Raw genomic sequence first — 18,193 nt, forward strand, 5'->3', positions numbered from 1 at the left:
ATAAGTAAAACAATATTGCTTTGAGAAAGGAAGATTCAGTATTTAAGATGCAGTAAGTTGCCTCTTCTAAGTTGATGTAAACAAGTGACTTTTTCAAGCACTTAAAAGCACTAACAGCCAATAACCACAAATCATCTTTTTTTCATCCTCTGGATCTCCTGTGAATTGGAAAAGACAGTGAGGCTCAAGTTTTGAAATCATTTCCCCATGATTTCACTCTTGCCTCATGTTGTAATTATCATGGGTTGTTTTATTTGTCCCACTTATTCCTTGGAGGTAGGGCCATGTCTTATTTGCATTTATGTCTCCCATGACCATTGTCACATAGATACTTGGATTCAAACCCAAGCTCTTGCTTGTCCTTTTGTAGGACAGGGTCACAAATACAGAGGCTGACAGCAGTTGGGCAGGTAAAGCAAATACCTCGTCTTATGTAGGCATTCCATCATTTCCTTGTGACCATCCAGCCTCAAAATTGGAAAATTTTAAGATTTTTAAAGAGACTTTGGCTATCTGAAGTTTTTATCTGAACTATTTGGATTTTTAAACATTGGCAGCCAATTTGAAAAGTAATCACTCTCTGCAGTTCCAGTAAACCTTACTATTGGCAAAATTTGGTCTGTGGCCTGACTCTGAGACCTTGGATTTTTTCCATACTACTTTCCTAAATTCTGGTAAGTCTCGGGGCAAAAAAATGAATACAGTTGATGGGGTAATGGTATTTTCAGGTATGAGGCTACTATATTGTCTATTTCAGAGTGTGACTGGTTTACTCATTTCTATATCTTCCTCATTCTACTGCCGATGCTAAAACTGTTAATCGTGTGTGTGTGTGTGTGTGAACCTGGCTGTTCCTAAAAGCTGCTGTAGAGTGTCCTAGATTTAATTTCCTTAAGTCAATACAAAGGATTTTAAGATTACTCCCATACTGATTTTTCAAGCAACTATTTTGTCTTGTCTTCCACTCAGGTATTTTTAGTCACTGTCTGGAATTTTGAACTGTACATGATCCCCCTGGCGTTGTTGCTACTCTTCATCTACAATTTCATCACACCCACAAAAGGGAAGGTTGGTAGCATCCAGGACAGCCAGGTGAGCTAAGATTCCAGTAATTGTGACATTTGACCAGAGGAAAAAAATGTGTTAACAACAACCAACCACCACCAAATCATGACCCAAGTCCACTTTGTTTGAGACTTGAGGAGAGCAACATTGCACATACATTTATGTGATAGTGGGGATCTTTTATTGGGTTAGAACCCAGAGTCATCCTTCTATGTTATGTTCCTGAGCCTTGGCCTACATTCTTAGCATGAGGAGAGCCCTCTGGTGCTTGGTCATCTTTATCATGGTGGCAGCATATTTCGGTGCCCATCTGGTTATCTGTAAGGTTCCTATGAATAACATTCTCAACCACTGAAAAAAGCCTTTGGCATCTCCTTGAGCTCCTTCAGGGCATGGAAAGCATCTGGGAGGCTGCCTTAGGCCTCTCCACCCAGACATCCTGTGCAGTGTTCACTTCTCGCCTAAAGCCTTCAGAGGCTTGCCAACTCCCAGAGAAATCAGAGAGCGGGCGGGCATAGACAGCTCAATTTTGGGGTGCCCAAGTCCTGAAGATCTCAAGCTTCCCATGGTCTTGAAGGAAGCAAAAGCAAGACATCCCCTAGCATCTACTTATCATACTTACTGTCTGACTCAGCTTCTCCTTTTCCACTTATCCCAGCCCAGAGAATCTTTTCCTGGTCTGGGTGCACAAGAACTTGTATTTGTAGACTTGCTTTATGGTATTATCTTGGACCTCCAGATTCAAGAAACAAATTTTTAGAACAAAAATCTAAGTTTCTGAGACTTGATATTAGAGGACCTTCACATTGGGTTTCTCAAGACTCAAAAGCTAATAACGATCTTCACCCATTTTTCCATACAATGCTATTATTTTTTTTAAAAAATCTCTGAAATAATGGACATTAAAGGGATGTTCTGGTATCGTTTGGGGGTAGAAGGGAAGTAGAGAAAATGAGTCTTTTGGCAGGGAGTAAAAACCTCAAGCAAATTCAAAATTTTATTCTGTTTGATATTTGATTGTTTAATGCAGTAGGCATGGACATATATCAATAATGAGGGACCTAACAATGCTAGAACCAACAAATAAATAGCTTTAAAGTACAGGATTGTTTAAGGACTAAGTTACACACAGATATGGATGAGGGAAATTTTCACAGAGAAACATCTTTAGTAAAAAATGCTGTCAACTCACATTTTTACAATTTTCAATCAGATTTTAGTTTTCCAGCTATATACATGGTGTGTGTGCATTTGTAGGCAGGTATATATACATGTATATATGGGTACATAAGAATACTTAATAGCATGGAGGACATTAGGAGATGGAAGGGTAAAATGAAGGGGGGAATCGGAGGGAGAGATGAACCATGAGAAACTGAGAAACAAACTGAGGGTTCTAGAGGGGAGGGGGATGGGGGGATGGGTTAGCCCGGTGATGGGTATTAAGGAGGGCACATATTGCATGGAGCACTGGGTGTTATGTGAAAACAACGAATCGTGGATCACTGCATCAAAAACTAATGATGATTACATGGTGACTAACATAACATAATTTATAAAAAAATAAAAATAAAAAGAATACTTAAGTGAATGTGCTTATAAATGTGTGTATAAAATATTTTTAATTTATAGAACACTTTCAAATTCATTACCTATTTTAATCTTGATAACACAACCATGAAGGAGGCAAGAATTACCATTTCTATTTTATGCTTGAGGAAAGTAAAGCCCAGAGTGGCAAGGTGATTTGCCCAAGGTCACACAGCAAGATGTGCTTGACCAGTGTCCCAAGCTGAAGACTTTGTCCCAAGCTGGGCTTCTAACTCCTAATTACAATGTTCTTCCTCCCATAACGTGTTTTTATTACGTGTTTTTACCCATTTGCCTTCATGTGTGCTGCCAACGGTGAATAGGTGAGTTCTGCAGCATCCGTGGAATGTCCCACACAGTGCTAGCTGCAGCTCATGGGAATTCTGGGAGGTAATGGAGTACCGGTCTTGGAGAAATTGCTTGGTAACTGCTCAGTGGTTTTATGGAGTATAGCAGGGTACTCTCTGGATACTTCAGAGTTACTCTTTCTTTAAGAACATGATATTGACAATTCTGTTTACTACTGGAAAGATGGCATCTAAACAGCATGCCTGACCTTGCAAGGTGGTTGAGCAGAGAGGTAAGCATTCAGGCTGTAAACAGACTCTGGTTTTCTAATACTCAGCATTCTGTCTGAGCTACGGACCACCCGCCCTGGACCGTGTTGGCTTTTAACTATTGCAGTGATACAATTAAAAGTTACCTGGTAAAAAGTCACGATTTCTAAACCAATCTGAATAAGCCTATTCACAGCACCTGGTGGTGCTTTGGCCCCCAAACTAAAGCCAGGTGCCTGTTAGTGGCTATCAGAACCTGAGTTGGCTTCTCTCACCTGCCCCCAACCCCCTCCCCGAATCCCAAGGAAAACAATAATAATGTACTGAAACCTGTAACTTATTCTTGAGATTGATTATATTCAGACTAATGCATTTCCTACTGTCTAATGCTTCAGTAATGGCCCCAAAGGAAAAGAGCAGTCATTATAACAATGAGCCTAGCACAAACCGAGTATGGTGTTCTTAGCCTTAACATAGCAGTTGGCTCATTTGTCAGAATAAGAACAAACTGTTTACAGAAAGTAACCTGGCAATGCATTTTTAAAGCTGGATGCCTTCAAAGGGCACTCTCCGAATAGCTTTATTTATAGTGAAGTTTTATGTAGATTATGCATATTTCTTATAGTCTTGCCACAGTGTCCCTGAACTTTAAAAGCATTATTTTTTAAGAAGTTATAATGTATTTAAAAACCACTAGTGCTTCAATTATGTAGAAAAAACGTAAAAAGTGTATATGGGTTTAATTTGCATTTAGTAATTTCAGGGGATGGTATATTAACCAACTGTGGTTTTTCCTTTCAGGAGAGCACAGACTTAGAGGAAGAGGAGGATGAAGATGACAAGGTGAGTGTGCTCAGGGAAGCTCATGAAAGGGGGTGTTAATATTGTGAGCAGATAGCGCTTTTCTGGTTGAGTCAAACCGTTTTTGTTTTGTTTTGTTTTGTTTTTAGTACTATGGAGTGTCCGGCATAGTAATGTTTGTGTAATTTATAAAGGATATCACTTTTTAAAGATCTTATTCAGTGAGGATAAAAGGGGGTAAAATATAAGGAATTACTGTAATATTATAAAAAGCGTACCTAGAGGAGGCTTGTCATTTTATGTGAGGGAAGATCGCAGGAGCCTGCCCCTTGGTGTATAAAAGGTAGATAAAAGGTAGTCTAGGAAGTCAAAAGTAAATCAAGTAAAATTGCTGTTCCTTTGCGCTCTGTGGGGTGGTCACCCACTTCAGAGCCTGTCAGTTTCCCAGCTGTTGCTGGCAATGTTTTCAGCTATATGTCTGTGTACATCTGTCCTTTTTCTTCTCCTGGGAGAATCTCTCAAATCTGCTGCTTTTGTTGTCATTACGCTTTCAGACAAACCTTCTGGAATAAAATGAAAAAAAAAAAAAATGGAAATGCCAAATGAGATGCTACCAGCTTAATGGACTTCCAGCCTCCTAGAACCTGTGGGTGTATGGGGTTTGTGCTGGTTGTGTCTAGGAGGCTTGCAGGAGGGGAAACAGGTGAAAGGGGGGATCTTAAGAGTTAAGTATCCAATATAAAATGCCCATAAAATAACAACATATTAAAAAAAAAATCCTGGCTCCATGACACACACAGCCCTAAAATTAATTGAGTGAGCCAGATGGTTTTGCCCATTTGAAGCAAATTAGGTGGATTACAAAGTGAATCTTATTTGTTGTGCTAAAATGATCATTAATAGCAAAATAATAAGATAAAGCATAATATTTTTTTTTAAAAATGGAATTGACTCTTTCCAGAATAAGGTCACACAGATGCAGCTTCCTTCTTGATGAATTGATGTGTGTTGCTTCTGAGTAATGTAACTCCTTGAGTATGAAAAATAGTCATAGCCAAGCTAACCTGCATGATGATGGGATGTTTTACCAAAAGAAGCACAAGTATTGATGAAGTTATTTTAAACTTTTACCGGGCAAAATGCTAAATTTTATGTACCAAGGCTTGGAAGTGAGGAAGATTTTCTTCTGTTTGGCTATGTCTGTTAAAATGAGCCCTCCATAGAAGAGGGCGTCATCTGCCCTTTAGAGATCATTATGACCGTGTGTCTTTGGCCCATCTGATAAAGGAGAGCATCCAACAAGAAGGAAATGAATGAAAAGGTGGTGTGACCTGGCAAACAAGAAATTCGGGCCATGGAGTCTAGACCAGTGATTGTCACAAGCCAACCTTCTACTGAGGTGCCTCAAGGGTTGTCTGGGGGCCTGGGGGTCTGGAAGTAGAGCCAGTTGGGCTTTAAGCCTTCCTGGGCAAGGATGACTGAGTTGGAGCCATAACATCTACATGGAAGAGCTTTGGAGCTCTTGTGTTTATCCAAGGATTGCCCTCCCCATGGCAGGTGTGCCAAACCTGCTACACACAGAGCATGGGCATCAGGATGTTCCTCATTACCCTCAGGGCAATTCCATTCTTGAGATACTTCGATTGTAGTATTTTCATAGGGCCTTTAACAGCCACAGCATGGCCATGTTTGTTTGCTTCCTCAATTTTACAGGTCTATGAAATCATCCAGAGAAATAAATCTAAAATGAAATGTTGACTTCTATTTATACCTCTTTCTGCTTAATGCAACCCTTCTACTGTTAGGGAGACTGGTGAACTTTGTAGTCCTTATTCATATGTTTTCAATCTCACATCTCTGAAAGATTTTGTAAAGTATAGAGGGATTTTCAACTTTAAGACCTCTGGAGCCCACATCATCCCAATATATATTACAGTCCATCATTTCTTCTCCACATAGAGCAGACTCCACGACTGAGACGTGCTCGTCATAGACCTGCACACACAGCCACTGGGCCACCGCCCTCCATCTTGTGATATACCGAAGGGCTTACCCACAGAACCCTCCTGGCTTCTGGTGCATGTTAGACATGACAGACCATGCCTCTGGGAACTGTAACACACCCAGTGAGCGATGGGCTGTTTACAAATTATAAACACACAGCCGTTTCCTTCCAAACCAGAAGAAGAGAGGAAACTCCTTTCTATCCAAACTATCCATTTTGAAAGTGACATTCCTTAATTGCCAGCACCCCTTCCCACCAAATACCATCACAGGCAACTGTGGAAGTTGAAAGCACATGAGGGGCCCCCCTGGCACAGCTTCCTTGGGAGATAGACGCATTCTGTATATTCTGCAAGTCTCTGATGTACAGACCTGGATGTGGTCTGGGGTCTGTCTTACTTTTATTGTCTGGAAGGGGGATTGTTGTAAAATGATATCACTGTAGCCTCTTGCTCGTTTTCATTGTCAGAAGTCCATGGTGGTGACCGGTATGAGAAGCCAAATTAGATTGCACAGTTGTGTGCCTGTGTGTGTGTGTGTGTGTGTCTGGACTTTCAGTTATAACATAGAACCTTCGGTAACTACTTTTTTGGCTTTTAGGAAACTAACTGTACAAACTAAACTTTGAAGAGAGGAAATCTTTCTTTCTTATTCCTGATGGCCCATGCAAGAAATTGCTTGTTACAAGTGTAGTTTTCTGGGGACCCCTGGACAAACAGATAATGGCTAAGTTCAGCCAACAGCAATCAGATGACATTTCCTATTTGTATTAGATTCCAAATGTGGAATTCTTCTATGTGGACCTTATTTGTACGGATGGATTACAATGAAAATTGCATTAATTTTCTGCACAGTAAAGGTCAGTAATTGAAGCATGAACCAAGAAACTATTGTGTAAAGTGCTGTATCCCATACTTAGGAAAGGTCACGCAAAGCAATAATAATCTTGTTTTCATTGCAGAAGGTATAAATACTTGCATTAGAGTTTCTTTCTTTTTCCAGCCCAACAAATACTTACATAGAATATTTTAGCATTTACTATTAACATCAGCAAGAAGAAATCATAAGGGCATGTAATAAAAAAAAATCCTGTCTTGCTATATCATAAGGAAATTGCACTATAATGCCTGCATTGTGAGTTGGTGTGTCTTTAACTCGGCTGTCAGAAATAGGACTTGAATGATCTGTTCTAGGATGATCAATGAGTGCACAATTGTCTTAGGGTGTTTAGGGGGGAAAAATTGCCCTTCTGTGTCAATTGTGGGCGAGAAAACAGATATGGATGTTTTTCTTAAGAAAATAAACATCTAATACATTTTTGTGGATCAGTTGTGGAACATTTTACAACAAAAGGATACAAATGAATATTGTATCTCCATGCTGTCTTCACAAATCAGGATATCATCATTAAAATTTAAGTACATTTTAAACCATCAATTTCAGTGTTTAACATGGTTTCCGTTCTCCAGACTGGTTAGTCCACTCATCCCAAGCAGAACCTTCTTAGGGAGAGAAGCACGTGGCCTATTATCTTGAAGGAGTTCTTGCTGTAATATAACCTCCATCATCCTTTGGATGAGTGGGCTAGGCCCATGATGCCTCATTCCTTGTGTTTTCTTATTCCAGAGAGAGACGATGATCTATGTCCCAACCAGGGGAGACCATCATCCTTGGAGAAAGTTTCTTCTTACAATCTCAGTGTGAGAGTAGTTTTGCTTATGATTCCTTTGTGCCTTCTTAACAATGTCCCAAACACAGCAAATTCATTTCATTAGTGATTTTTTAACCTATTGACAGAGCAGTGGTACTTTAAAATGATAAAATGTGCTATTTTCAAGAAAATACAAAGACAGTATCTTTGGAAGGTTAGCAGTAGTTGAATACACACACACACACACACACACACTTTCAGGGCATATGCAATCTGTATATAGGGCATATTGTAGAGGACGTATTTAAGGAAAACTTTCAGGGGAGTGCCTGGGTGGCTCAGTGGTTAAGCATCTACCTTTGGCTCAGGTCATGATCTCAGGGTCCTGGGATCGAGTCTCGCATTGGGCTCCCTCCTGGCAGGCTATCTTTCTCTCTTTCTCTCAAATAAATACATAAAGTCTTTAAAAAAAAAAAAAGAAAGAAAGAATAACTTTCAGGGAAATAAAGTAAATGGTTGCTCTGATTTAACTCCTTTTAATTTGATTTAATGTGATTTTTTAGTGATGAAGTTTTAATTGCTACCATTTCTACCAAACGGTAGTCTTACTTTCAAGAATTTAATATTAAAATGGATTCCAGCCAATTCTTAATTATCAGTTTATGCATGTTTTGAATGGGAAGGGATTGACTTCCCTCTTTCCTGCAGTCTTTTCTCTTACACATTGACTTGCTCTGACTTTTCTTTTAAAACTCAAGCCCCCGTTCTTAAAAAATGTGTTGGCTTCATTACCTTTTGAAGTCATCCAGAAATGTTACTAATCTGACCTTTTGGACCATTATTCATCCTGCTAGTTTCAGGCTCAATAATATTCCTAGTACTTGTGTATTTTCTTTGTGATTTCTATTGTAAGGGTTATACTTGGTGTGTTATTCCCAAATGTTGTGAAATATGATATACCAGAGTATAAATCAGATGGATTATCTATCCTTCTATTAGTTTATGTGCTCTGTCTAACAGAATACAGTCAGAGGCTCTGGTTTTATAGACTGTACTGTGTCTAGATGTTTAATTTCTCATTGTCTAAAATGTTTACATCATGCTAATATAGAATACATTGGGCATTGTATCTCCATTATCCACAAGTCATTGTTTTTCTGAGGATAGTAGCTGTTCTCTTGTCTTTCTTAATGGAACCCTCCTCTGTTCCCTGGTGGTTTGCCCTAAATCCTGATTATCCAGTGAGTTTACAAGGTAATTGATAGGTGAAGACCCCTCTCTTTTCCTCAAGGGAAAAGTAATAATTTAAAGTAAGTAATAAAGGACACAAAAGTAATAATATAAAACATGATTATTTTGAATATTAGTTAAGTAATTATATTTATAAAAATGTTAATATTAGTAGAGGGTTTATAATTTGCATACTGTTTTTATGTAGTTTAGCCCATCCAGTACTCAAAATAAACCATTAAATTTGATGTTATTTCCCCCATCTACAAATTAAGAGAAATTAACTAGTTAGGTTAGTAGCAAAACTCAAATCCAGTTCTTCTGACCTAAATCAGATCTATTTTGGACCATGCCACACTGTCATGAAGGAAACATGTCATTAATTTATCCGTTCATTTTTCTGCATTATTATATATTTATGGAGTGTTTTCTCCCTCTCTGAGCCTCTATAGGTACAAAGATTATAACTATAAACATAGTCCTCTAAATAATTGGAGTATAGAGTAGTTCCTACTTTCGTTAAAGTTTGTACACTAGGTTGGGCAGTGAAGAGGAAGTGTGTGTGTGTGAATCAGGAACACTGAAGGAGGTGATGTTGGAGCTGAGTCTTAGGGTAGTAAGAATCACTTGTTGCACTACTCGATCACATTAATGTTCAATCTTCCGCCCTTCTCACTCCCCTACCTCAAAGAAAACTAAAGGACACACACAGTAAAGTCAGCAACTGCAGCTCATTGTGTGTCTACCTATAGTAGTTACAGAGAACTACCTCCAGTACTTACAGAAAACCACTAGCCCTCCCTGTTTGCCTTGGGGCGGGGGGGGGGCATCATGCATCTGTCAGTTGGCTCAGAAACCAATCTTCCTGAGGTCTAAATGCCAAATAATTATCATAGACTGTTTCCAGTTTTTATTTGTGTTTTATCAATATCTTCTTCTTGATGTTGTTCATTCTTTTACATTTTTCAGCCCTTCCCTGTAATACCAGATGAGATTCTTGTTGCAAGCCAAGAAAACGTGTTGGTAAATACCAGTGTGGAAGCGCTCTCTGAAATGAACAGAGCAGTTTAAAAACCACTTAGAAATGATATTGATTTAAAATCCGGTCTATTTTAAATTCATTTCCCTAAGCAAAAGTATACTTGAGAAAGAAGTGCTCTCCTGAAAAACTACAGAATTTTCCCCCCATTGAAAGCGCATACGCCATGGAGTTGACTGTGTGTGTGTCGCGGGGTGGGAGATGTGCTCATGTGTGCATGCGCCATGGAGTTGAGTGAGTGTGTGTGTGTGGTGTGTGTGGGTGTGTGGGTGTGTGGGTGTGTGTGTGTGGGGTGTGTGTGGGTGCGGTGTGCCTGCGCATGCGTATGTGAAAGCGCATGCGCACACGCGCACATCCCCCCAACTCTCATGGGAAGAAGTTGCCAGTGCAGAAAGCCAAGCTTCCCAAGGAATAGCTTTTTATCTCATCTATCAGAAATATTGCTGCTTATTTGTTATGACAGATACTGAGATTTCGGGGGTTTTTTGGTGGTTGTGTTTTGTTTTTTTTTTTTTTTTTAAGATTTTATTTATTTATTTGACAGAGAGAGAGACAGCGAGAGAGGGAACACAAGCAGGGGGAGTGGGAGAGGGAGAAGCAGGCTTCCCGCGGAGCAGGGAGCCCGATGCGGGGCTCGATCCCAGGACCCTGGGACCATGACCTGAGCCGAAGGCAGACGCTTAACGACTGAGCCACCCAGGCGCCCCTGTTGTGTGTTTTCCATGCTAAATCCCGCTCAATCTATTTCTGGCATTTATAATTCTTCAAATTTTCTGGCATTTATAATTCTTCAATTCTTCAAGTTTTCATAGGCTTTTAATATTCCGTAGGATAAAACAGACCAAACATACTCCCATTGAAAGTCCAAGTTATATTTTTGTGCCTTTGCTCTAGAGGGCTGGAATTATTGGAAAGATCTTGAGACAGAATTTTGCATTGATCCCTTTTGGGAATGCTTCCCATCCTGTGACAAATACTACTCCATTTTTAAACATGTCGAAAAGGATTTTTTCTGACATGGTCCATTTTCAGGGCTGTCTCCCCAGTTTTGCTTAGGTAATTAATTGAGAAATGAGGATTTTTTTCCTAAATCAGAACATGTGGGAAATATTTAAAGTAACATACTGATTATATAATTAATTCTGAGTTGTAAATTCATTTTGATGGTGTGAATTCTCTCCCAGAGGCTCCAAGCTGGTTTATTACACCTACAGTGCTGTAGTCATTGGAGCCGTGGGGGTGGCAACAAGGCCTGAAGAAGGATGAACTTGCCTCCTGATTCATTTTTGGTTTTATTTATAAAGCAAGCACATGATTTGTTCTTAATTCGGCTGCTTTACAAACTTAGCCAAAAGACTCAGGTTTATTTTTCTCATATTTTATAAACAAATGGACAATGAAGAAAGTGATGATCTTACATATATTTGTGTGTCTGTGTAGAATAATATACATTTTTAGGTTATAGAGATGGAGTTTGTCATCATTTTTCTTACAGTGAGGACCAATCTTTCTTTATGGTATATCAGAAAACAAAGGAACCTTATGAAATTGGAATTCTGTATCTGAAAAGTTCCATGCTCTCATTTCTTCCATTATATTGTGATGCAAGCTTTATCACGAAGTAGACCCTAAATCATGTGAATTGACTTCCACCTTACTGGTTTTTCAAGTTTGTAGTAAGAAGTAAAATCCATTCTTTCTCAAATGTAGGGCTCTGAGAGCGCGGTGCGTGGTTGGTCACAATTTTTTTGTGCATTTGTTTAATCACACCAGTGGCCACCACTCTTCCACTCTTTTTATTACACATTTCCCTCTATAAATCAGAAGCCTCCTATGTTAAGGAAACACACAAGCACATGTGATAACAGTTCTGTCTTTCTGAATGGATCTCTGTTACTCTTCCCAGGCAATTTGGTAGCAGCCGCAGATGTAATGTTGTGTTTGCTAAACTGTTATCACCACATTCCGTGGTTCAATCTGAGACGTGTAAATAAAGCCAGCATGATGCAGATAAAACTGCCAGATGATCTTTCCGTACGACGCAGGGCAACATGAGTAGACTTGTCTTGGAAGATCATTGCTTTTGAAACTTAAATTAACCCCAGTATTCTTTCAACTAGATCGAAGGTTATTCATTCTTTTATCTGTCTGCATTCTCAAAAGGAAGGGACGTATGTTTATGAAGTGTCTGGAGTGTACCAAGTGCTTTACATATCTTATGATACGAATGATATTTAATTCTTCAAACACTCGGGAAATGATTAGGCCCTCTCTTTTCCCAGATAGCAAAATCGGGATTCAGAATGGGTAAGGAATTTGCCGTGATCACAAAAACTGATAGATGAAAAGACAGAGTTGAACCCAGTTCCTTCTGACCCCTAGCCTGTTTACAAAATGTGTAGGCCTGGGTAGAGTTGGTAAGTCTCATGGTTGGTTGGTTGGTTTATTTTTGTTAACTTTTCACCTCTTGGTTCAAGCAATCCCTGGTTACCCCAGCTCTTAAATATAAGAATGGAAAGTAATGTTTCTGAAATATTTTCAAAAGGCATCATTTAACATACACTCTCATGAGGATTGGGCAAAATAATGCTGGAATGAAAGAGTAGGTGGCAATATGTAACTGAATGAGGAATCTCAAAATTATATATTTGATGGTACAGAAAGAGACAGAACAGAAACCCATAGACATCAAAGAAGCGAATGCCAAAAAGAACGAGTGTGAGCTGAATACCTACCTTGTGAAATGTCCACTAGACAGTTAAGGGTTTTTTTTTTTTTTTAAAGATTTATTTATTTATTTATTTATTTATTGGAGAGCGAGCGAGAGAGAAACAGCATGAGAGAGGAGAGGGTCAGAGGGAGAAGCAGGCTCCCCGCCGAGCCGGGAGCCCGATGCGGGACTCGATCCCAGGACCCCGGGATCATGACCTGAGCCGAAGGCAGTCGCTTAACCAACTGAGCCACCCAGGCGCCCAAGGGTTTTTTTTTTTAAGGGGCTTCTTGTAATGGAGATACGCTTGCTCTGGAGTTCTGGACTGGAATCCTATGCCACATGTCCCTATTTGCCCAGAAAATTTCCATTTGCTGTCTCCCCCCCCATTTTGTTTAAATACTAAGTATTGTATTTAATATTTCCGTTCAAATACACTGGGATAAATTGCTTAGGCTTGTCGTTTGTGCATTCTGCTTCTGCTGTGGTTTTTCCTAGTAGCCCTGGGGTTGCATGTGCAGTGACCAGAGATCTCACACACACCCGGTTAAATCCAACCAGGGATAACAAGCAGGGATAACCCACCCATTTTCCTGACCCTTTTCAGGGGCTAAGCCACTAAAACCTAGCTTTAAAGGAAAGCTTTTGGATGGTCACTGATAAAACAAAGTGCTTTCAGATGAGTTCACCCCTTCTTGTCTCAAGTGGTGGTGGAGAAGCCTCTGATGCTCCCCAGTCCCCCCAGTCAGTCACGTGGCATACCAGCCTGTTGGGGCATGGCTATTGCCAAATTTATACGATGAATAAAGCCTCCAAACTGCCAATTCTAGTGGGGTTAGTGGGAAAGATGAAAAATGATAGGGTGAGTGTATGTTAAGTATATGCAGAATTTAAACAGTCCTGTGGATAAAAGAATAAAAAGTAGTCTCAACACTTTATGTTTTGTTTCACTCATTCCAATGAGTAGATCTGCACTTTTTTTTTACTGTTTGATAAAGCTTTTTCAGTGAGTAAATAGTAAAGTCAGACTTCATGTTTAAGAAATAATCAAGTAATGATATTCTGTTTGTCAAGATAATTACTGAAGAGCTAACTGATAGATGTGTGTTTACATTTCTTGTCTGTCCCCTGGGGCCATGGTCATATCATCTGTACATGTAAACTTAAGTTACAAATCTGCTAAAGAGCCTTCAACAGCTAGTAGTTACGTTAAGTTACGTTTCCATTTCTGGAAACATGCTTTTATTTATGAAGCCAAAAAGTTGTGTTTACATATCTCTCTGTGGAGTATGACTTTTCTTTTAGATCAAATGACTATTCTACATTTATCTGATTTTTCCGTTCCAAGGTTTCATTGTACATGTATGAAAAATGGCAAGGTAGCTGTTAATGTGTTGACTCCAATAGAACTAACGTCTGAAAAATCTTGGGCAGAGTCAAACCGATTGAAACAGAATATCAAATAAGTTAATTCTAAAATTATTTTGATTTTTTTCAACCAATATATGGAACCAAAATAAAGCTTTTGCTAGTTTTACAAATGATAAAATCTCTGACATCAGGAATGCCAACATAAATTTAGCTGAAACATTTAGCATTGAGGATTATTTAATTTTGTAGGGATAGTATGAATGCAAATTTTGATGGAGGACAGCATCATGGCTACTAGGATATTCTTACAAAATGAAGGCATTTATGAGGCAGAAATGTACTTGGGATTGGCCACAGTGCCCTGATTATCCATGATTGTGTACAGACAAATGATAACGCTCCATTGATGGAATTAGAAGCTGTCGTGTCCACACATAATTATAAATATTTTATATATACAGTGTTGGGTAGAAACAACAAAGTTTTTTGTGACAAAGGTATTTCAAATATAAAAATACACTTCAGTGTGGCAGTGTGTACTCTGTTTTTTTGCTGCTGGTCATCAATTTGATTTTAGGAATGTTTGAACCTTTGAAGAGCTCTTAGTCAACTTAAACATTTTCCAGAGCTATTGAACTCTTGTGAAAAAAGAAATCTCTTTTTGTTGCATTTGGGTCATAATCAGTTGGAAATTTTTATTCAAAATCTTCGATGACTGAAATGCTAAGTAACTTCATCTTTGAAAGCTTTTAAAAGGTGAGTGCAAGTGAATTTTAAAAGAACTGGAAAAAGACACTGATTTTTTTTTTTTTTTACAAAAACAAGGAATATTCAGCACAAAGTAAACTATGAGATCAAATGTTGTGCATGGTTCAATATTTAATTCTGAAGTTACCCTTTGGGATACCTCAATTTGTGGAAAAAATCTTTTGATTTTTAATAGAGTAAATATCTATTTGACCCAAGAATGGAAGGAAATTGAGAAGCCATTTATTTGGCAGCATAGATTTTGTGAAACATTCAAAGGAATTACGGATACAATTTACTTGAAGTTTTGTCTTGAAAAAATGTTCGACAGAGAAAATTCACATGCAGATACAAAAAGGCAGTGCCTTTGAAAATATTTCGGTTAAAATATATATGGATCTCAACATTTAAAAATTAAAATTGATAATGATTTTCTCCATGTAACACATTTTTTGGTGTGAGATTTCAAGGTACCTCAGTGCCTGTAGAGAGAGTATTTTCATAATTAAAATTATGATCCACAGAGTCAGTTAAAGGTGTCAATTTAATGACTATTAAGTGCAGCTCTGAAGATGATTGAGGACAATTTTCTGAAATATATAAAAAGATGGTATTAAAAAGTACATTCTTTTGAAAAATACCCTGACCTCGGATTATAAACATCTATAACTAGGAAACCAGTTAAATATGTGAATCTGTAGCACAATCATTCTTTATGTATCATTTAAAAATGTCCAGATAACATAAATAAGTTTCATTTTAATATACGTAAAATGTTTTTAAAAATTTTTTTTAAGTAATGTATTTATAAAAATAAAATGAAATAATCATGTGGATTCACCGATATGATAAAATCAAGTTGATAGTGGATAAATATTTCAAAAATTATGGAGTTCTGATTACTTTTACTCTTCAAAATGTAAAGATTTGGTTGATAAATTACTATCCTGCTAGCTTAGATATGGTGGGACTCTTAGCCTTGTCTTTGAATATTAAATATGCAAACTAAAACATCAAATTCATTAAAAAGGAAAAGGACATCGAGACAATCATTTATTATTTTGGTATACTAACTTATACTTCCTTCACAACCAGAACCTTGGCATTTGGGTGTTTCATTGGGGTGGGGGGGGGGAACACACACACAGACACACACACACAGAGTCAGTGGAACTAGGACTTTTTATGAATTTGAGCCACATGGAAATTTGAGTCATTTTCCAAGAAATTGTTTTGACCTAAAGTCTATGCTGCTGAAAAGAGGAAGCTACTTTTGCCCTTTGGGTCAAATTCCCTGGTGCTTTCAAATCCTCCTTTATAAACGTGAATACTTATGTAGCAGACAGAGATGGGTTTTCACCATTGTGCCCATTAATAGATGTTGCTGAGCATGAATTAGGTTACTCTGGCAGCATATCTAATTTTTAATGCAAGCTGCTTAAAGAATTAGAGGGTAAGGGAAATAAGGAATTTTAACTTGGAGTGAAAAACTACAAATGTTTTGCTAGTTTGATGTAGCAAGAGAACACAATGAGCCTGCCTTCTCCTTCTATACAGACTGCTTGGATTAAGGAGTTCAACCCAGATGGTAAGAGGTTCTTCAAACCATCCCAGCACCCTTTACTAAAGAGGGGCTGACAGTGGTGCATTCTAACCTCTGCCCTCTCCATGGTCTGTTTCTGCCAAGTAGCTTCATAATCAAGGACAGGTGGGAGAAGGGACATAATTTGAAGCACATAATTTGTGCTTTTGTGACATTTCTGCCATCCTGGTGCTTTTACCCACAATTGCCGGGTGGTAGATTCCCCTTCCCACCCAACTTGTGTCCAGTTTGATGGAACAGAGAATGCAAGAGGAGAGTGAAATATTTTCTTTTGCTGCACAGAAGGTTATTCTTAAAATGCTCTCATAAATTTAGAAGGTTTTGCTCCATAATTTAGTACAATTCTAACTCAAGTAAAATTCTAGATAAAGAAAAATTTGAGGTTTTTGATTTGGTTTTTGGTTAGATGTAGTGTCTACAATGACCCAGATAGGCAAGAGCTGAGAGGATACTAGCTAAATCCCAGTTCCAGTAGAGTTCCCAGGGAGCTAGATTATGGTATCAGAATATAAGAAATTGTGTAAAAATACCACTCTTTAGGGAATCCTCTTTTTCCAACATTTGAGTGATTTCTAAATTCTTTTTATAAGCATTAGCTGCCTAACATGGTAAAACACACTTGAGATTTTCTATAAGCAAAGTAAGGACAATGTTCTTAGGAGGCTGAATTCTGTTTCACATGAAGAATTGGAGACTGAGGAAGATGAACTTGTATTTGCTTCTACTTCTATGAAGAAAAAGCCAGTCAATCACTGAGCATCCGCCAAGGGAGTAACCTGTGTAGGATGCAATCTCCAGCAGTGACTTTGTAGTCTGCCTCCAGGTGCCTACTCTGTTTCTGAGGTGGTTGCCAAAGGATAACTGAAATGTTTGTCAGACTTGCAGTGGGTTTAAAACATGACTAAAAACGCAGCAGAGTTTGACAAAGAAGCCACAGTACTAGGAAACCTATCATCTGGATTTCACAAACTGGAAACATACCTGAAGGACTGTGAGGGGATAGGGGTAAGGTGAGCTGGCAGATAACCTTGTGAAGCCAAACAGGAAATCAAGGTCAGCCAAATGGAAGGGGCTGCCGAGTTCTCTGTCAGAAGCAGTAGCTTCCACAGAGAAATGAAACTCTTGGTTCTGTGGGGCTTCCACACATCACTTCCTCACACTGAGGTAGTGACTGAGACACAATGTGAATGGTTGCATCTGAATGAGTGGGCAACAGTTCTTTGGAGTCAATAAATACTTTAAGTCGTGAAAAATGTGATGCATCTCTTGAGTCACTCTGTTGATCCTAACCATGTTATTTTAACACGGTAAAGTAATTTCTATAGCGGGACAATAAAAATGAAGTGACTGAGCTAAATCTTGCTTTTATGTTTCCTAGGAATCTGAGAAAAAGGGGTTAATTGAGAGAATCTATATGGTACAGGATATTGTTTCAACTGTTCAAAACATCTTGGAGGAAATAGCTTCTTTTGGAGAAAGAATTAAAAAGTAAGTTTTACATTTGTGTTGTGTTTGAAGTAGAGCTGCCATACATTAGGGCAGTGGGGGTAAGAGGGTGGGGAGGGCAGGGATCAGTAAATGCAAAAACAAAAGAAACAAAAGCTACCGTGTTGGAGCAACCCTATTTATATTTGTTGGTTTGTTCTTTGGGCTTGTCAACTTCACAGTTGGGTAGTGCCTTGGAACCAGGGCGACCATATGGCCAATTCACACCAATTGCCCCAGCATAATTAGTTCACTCTCAAAAGTATCCTCATTTGGGTGATAAATTATAGATTAAAAAAATAGAGTATCCTATTCAGAAATAAAAAGGGAAGCAAATATG

General features: G+C 38.5%; 1 protein-coding gene across 1 annotated transcript; it reads left to right on the forward strand.

Moving 5' to 3' along the window:
• Positions 1 to 313: 313 nt before the first annotated feature.
• On the forward strand, positions 314 to 17,929 carry LOC102734062 (multiple C2 and transmembrane domain-containing protein 2-like). Its single transcript, XM_081831601.1, has 4 exons — positions 314 to 674; positions 970 to 1,092; positions 4,014 to 4,055; positions 17,747 to 17,929. The coding sequence occupies exons 2-4, from the start codon at positions 1,006 to 1,008 to the stop codon at positions 17,858 to 17,860; spliced, it is 243 nt and encodes an 80-aa protein (XP_081687727.1). The 5' UTR covers positions 314 to 674; positions 970 to 1,005; the 3' UTR covers positions 17,861 to 17,929.
• The last annotated feature ends 264 nt before the right edge of the window (positions 17,930 to 18,193 follow it).

Source organism: Leptonychotes weddellii, chromosome 9 (genome assembly GCF_054177405.1).
Source record: "Leptonychotes weddellii isolate Sample4059 chromosome 9, ASM5417740v2, whole genome shotgun sequence".
In the NCBI taxonomy this organism is placed as follows: domain Eukaryota; kingdom Metazoa; phylum Chordata; class Mammalia; order Carnivora; family Phocidae; genus Leptonychotes; species Leptonychotes weddellii.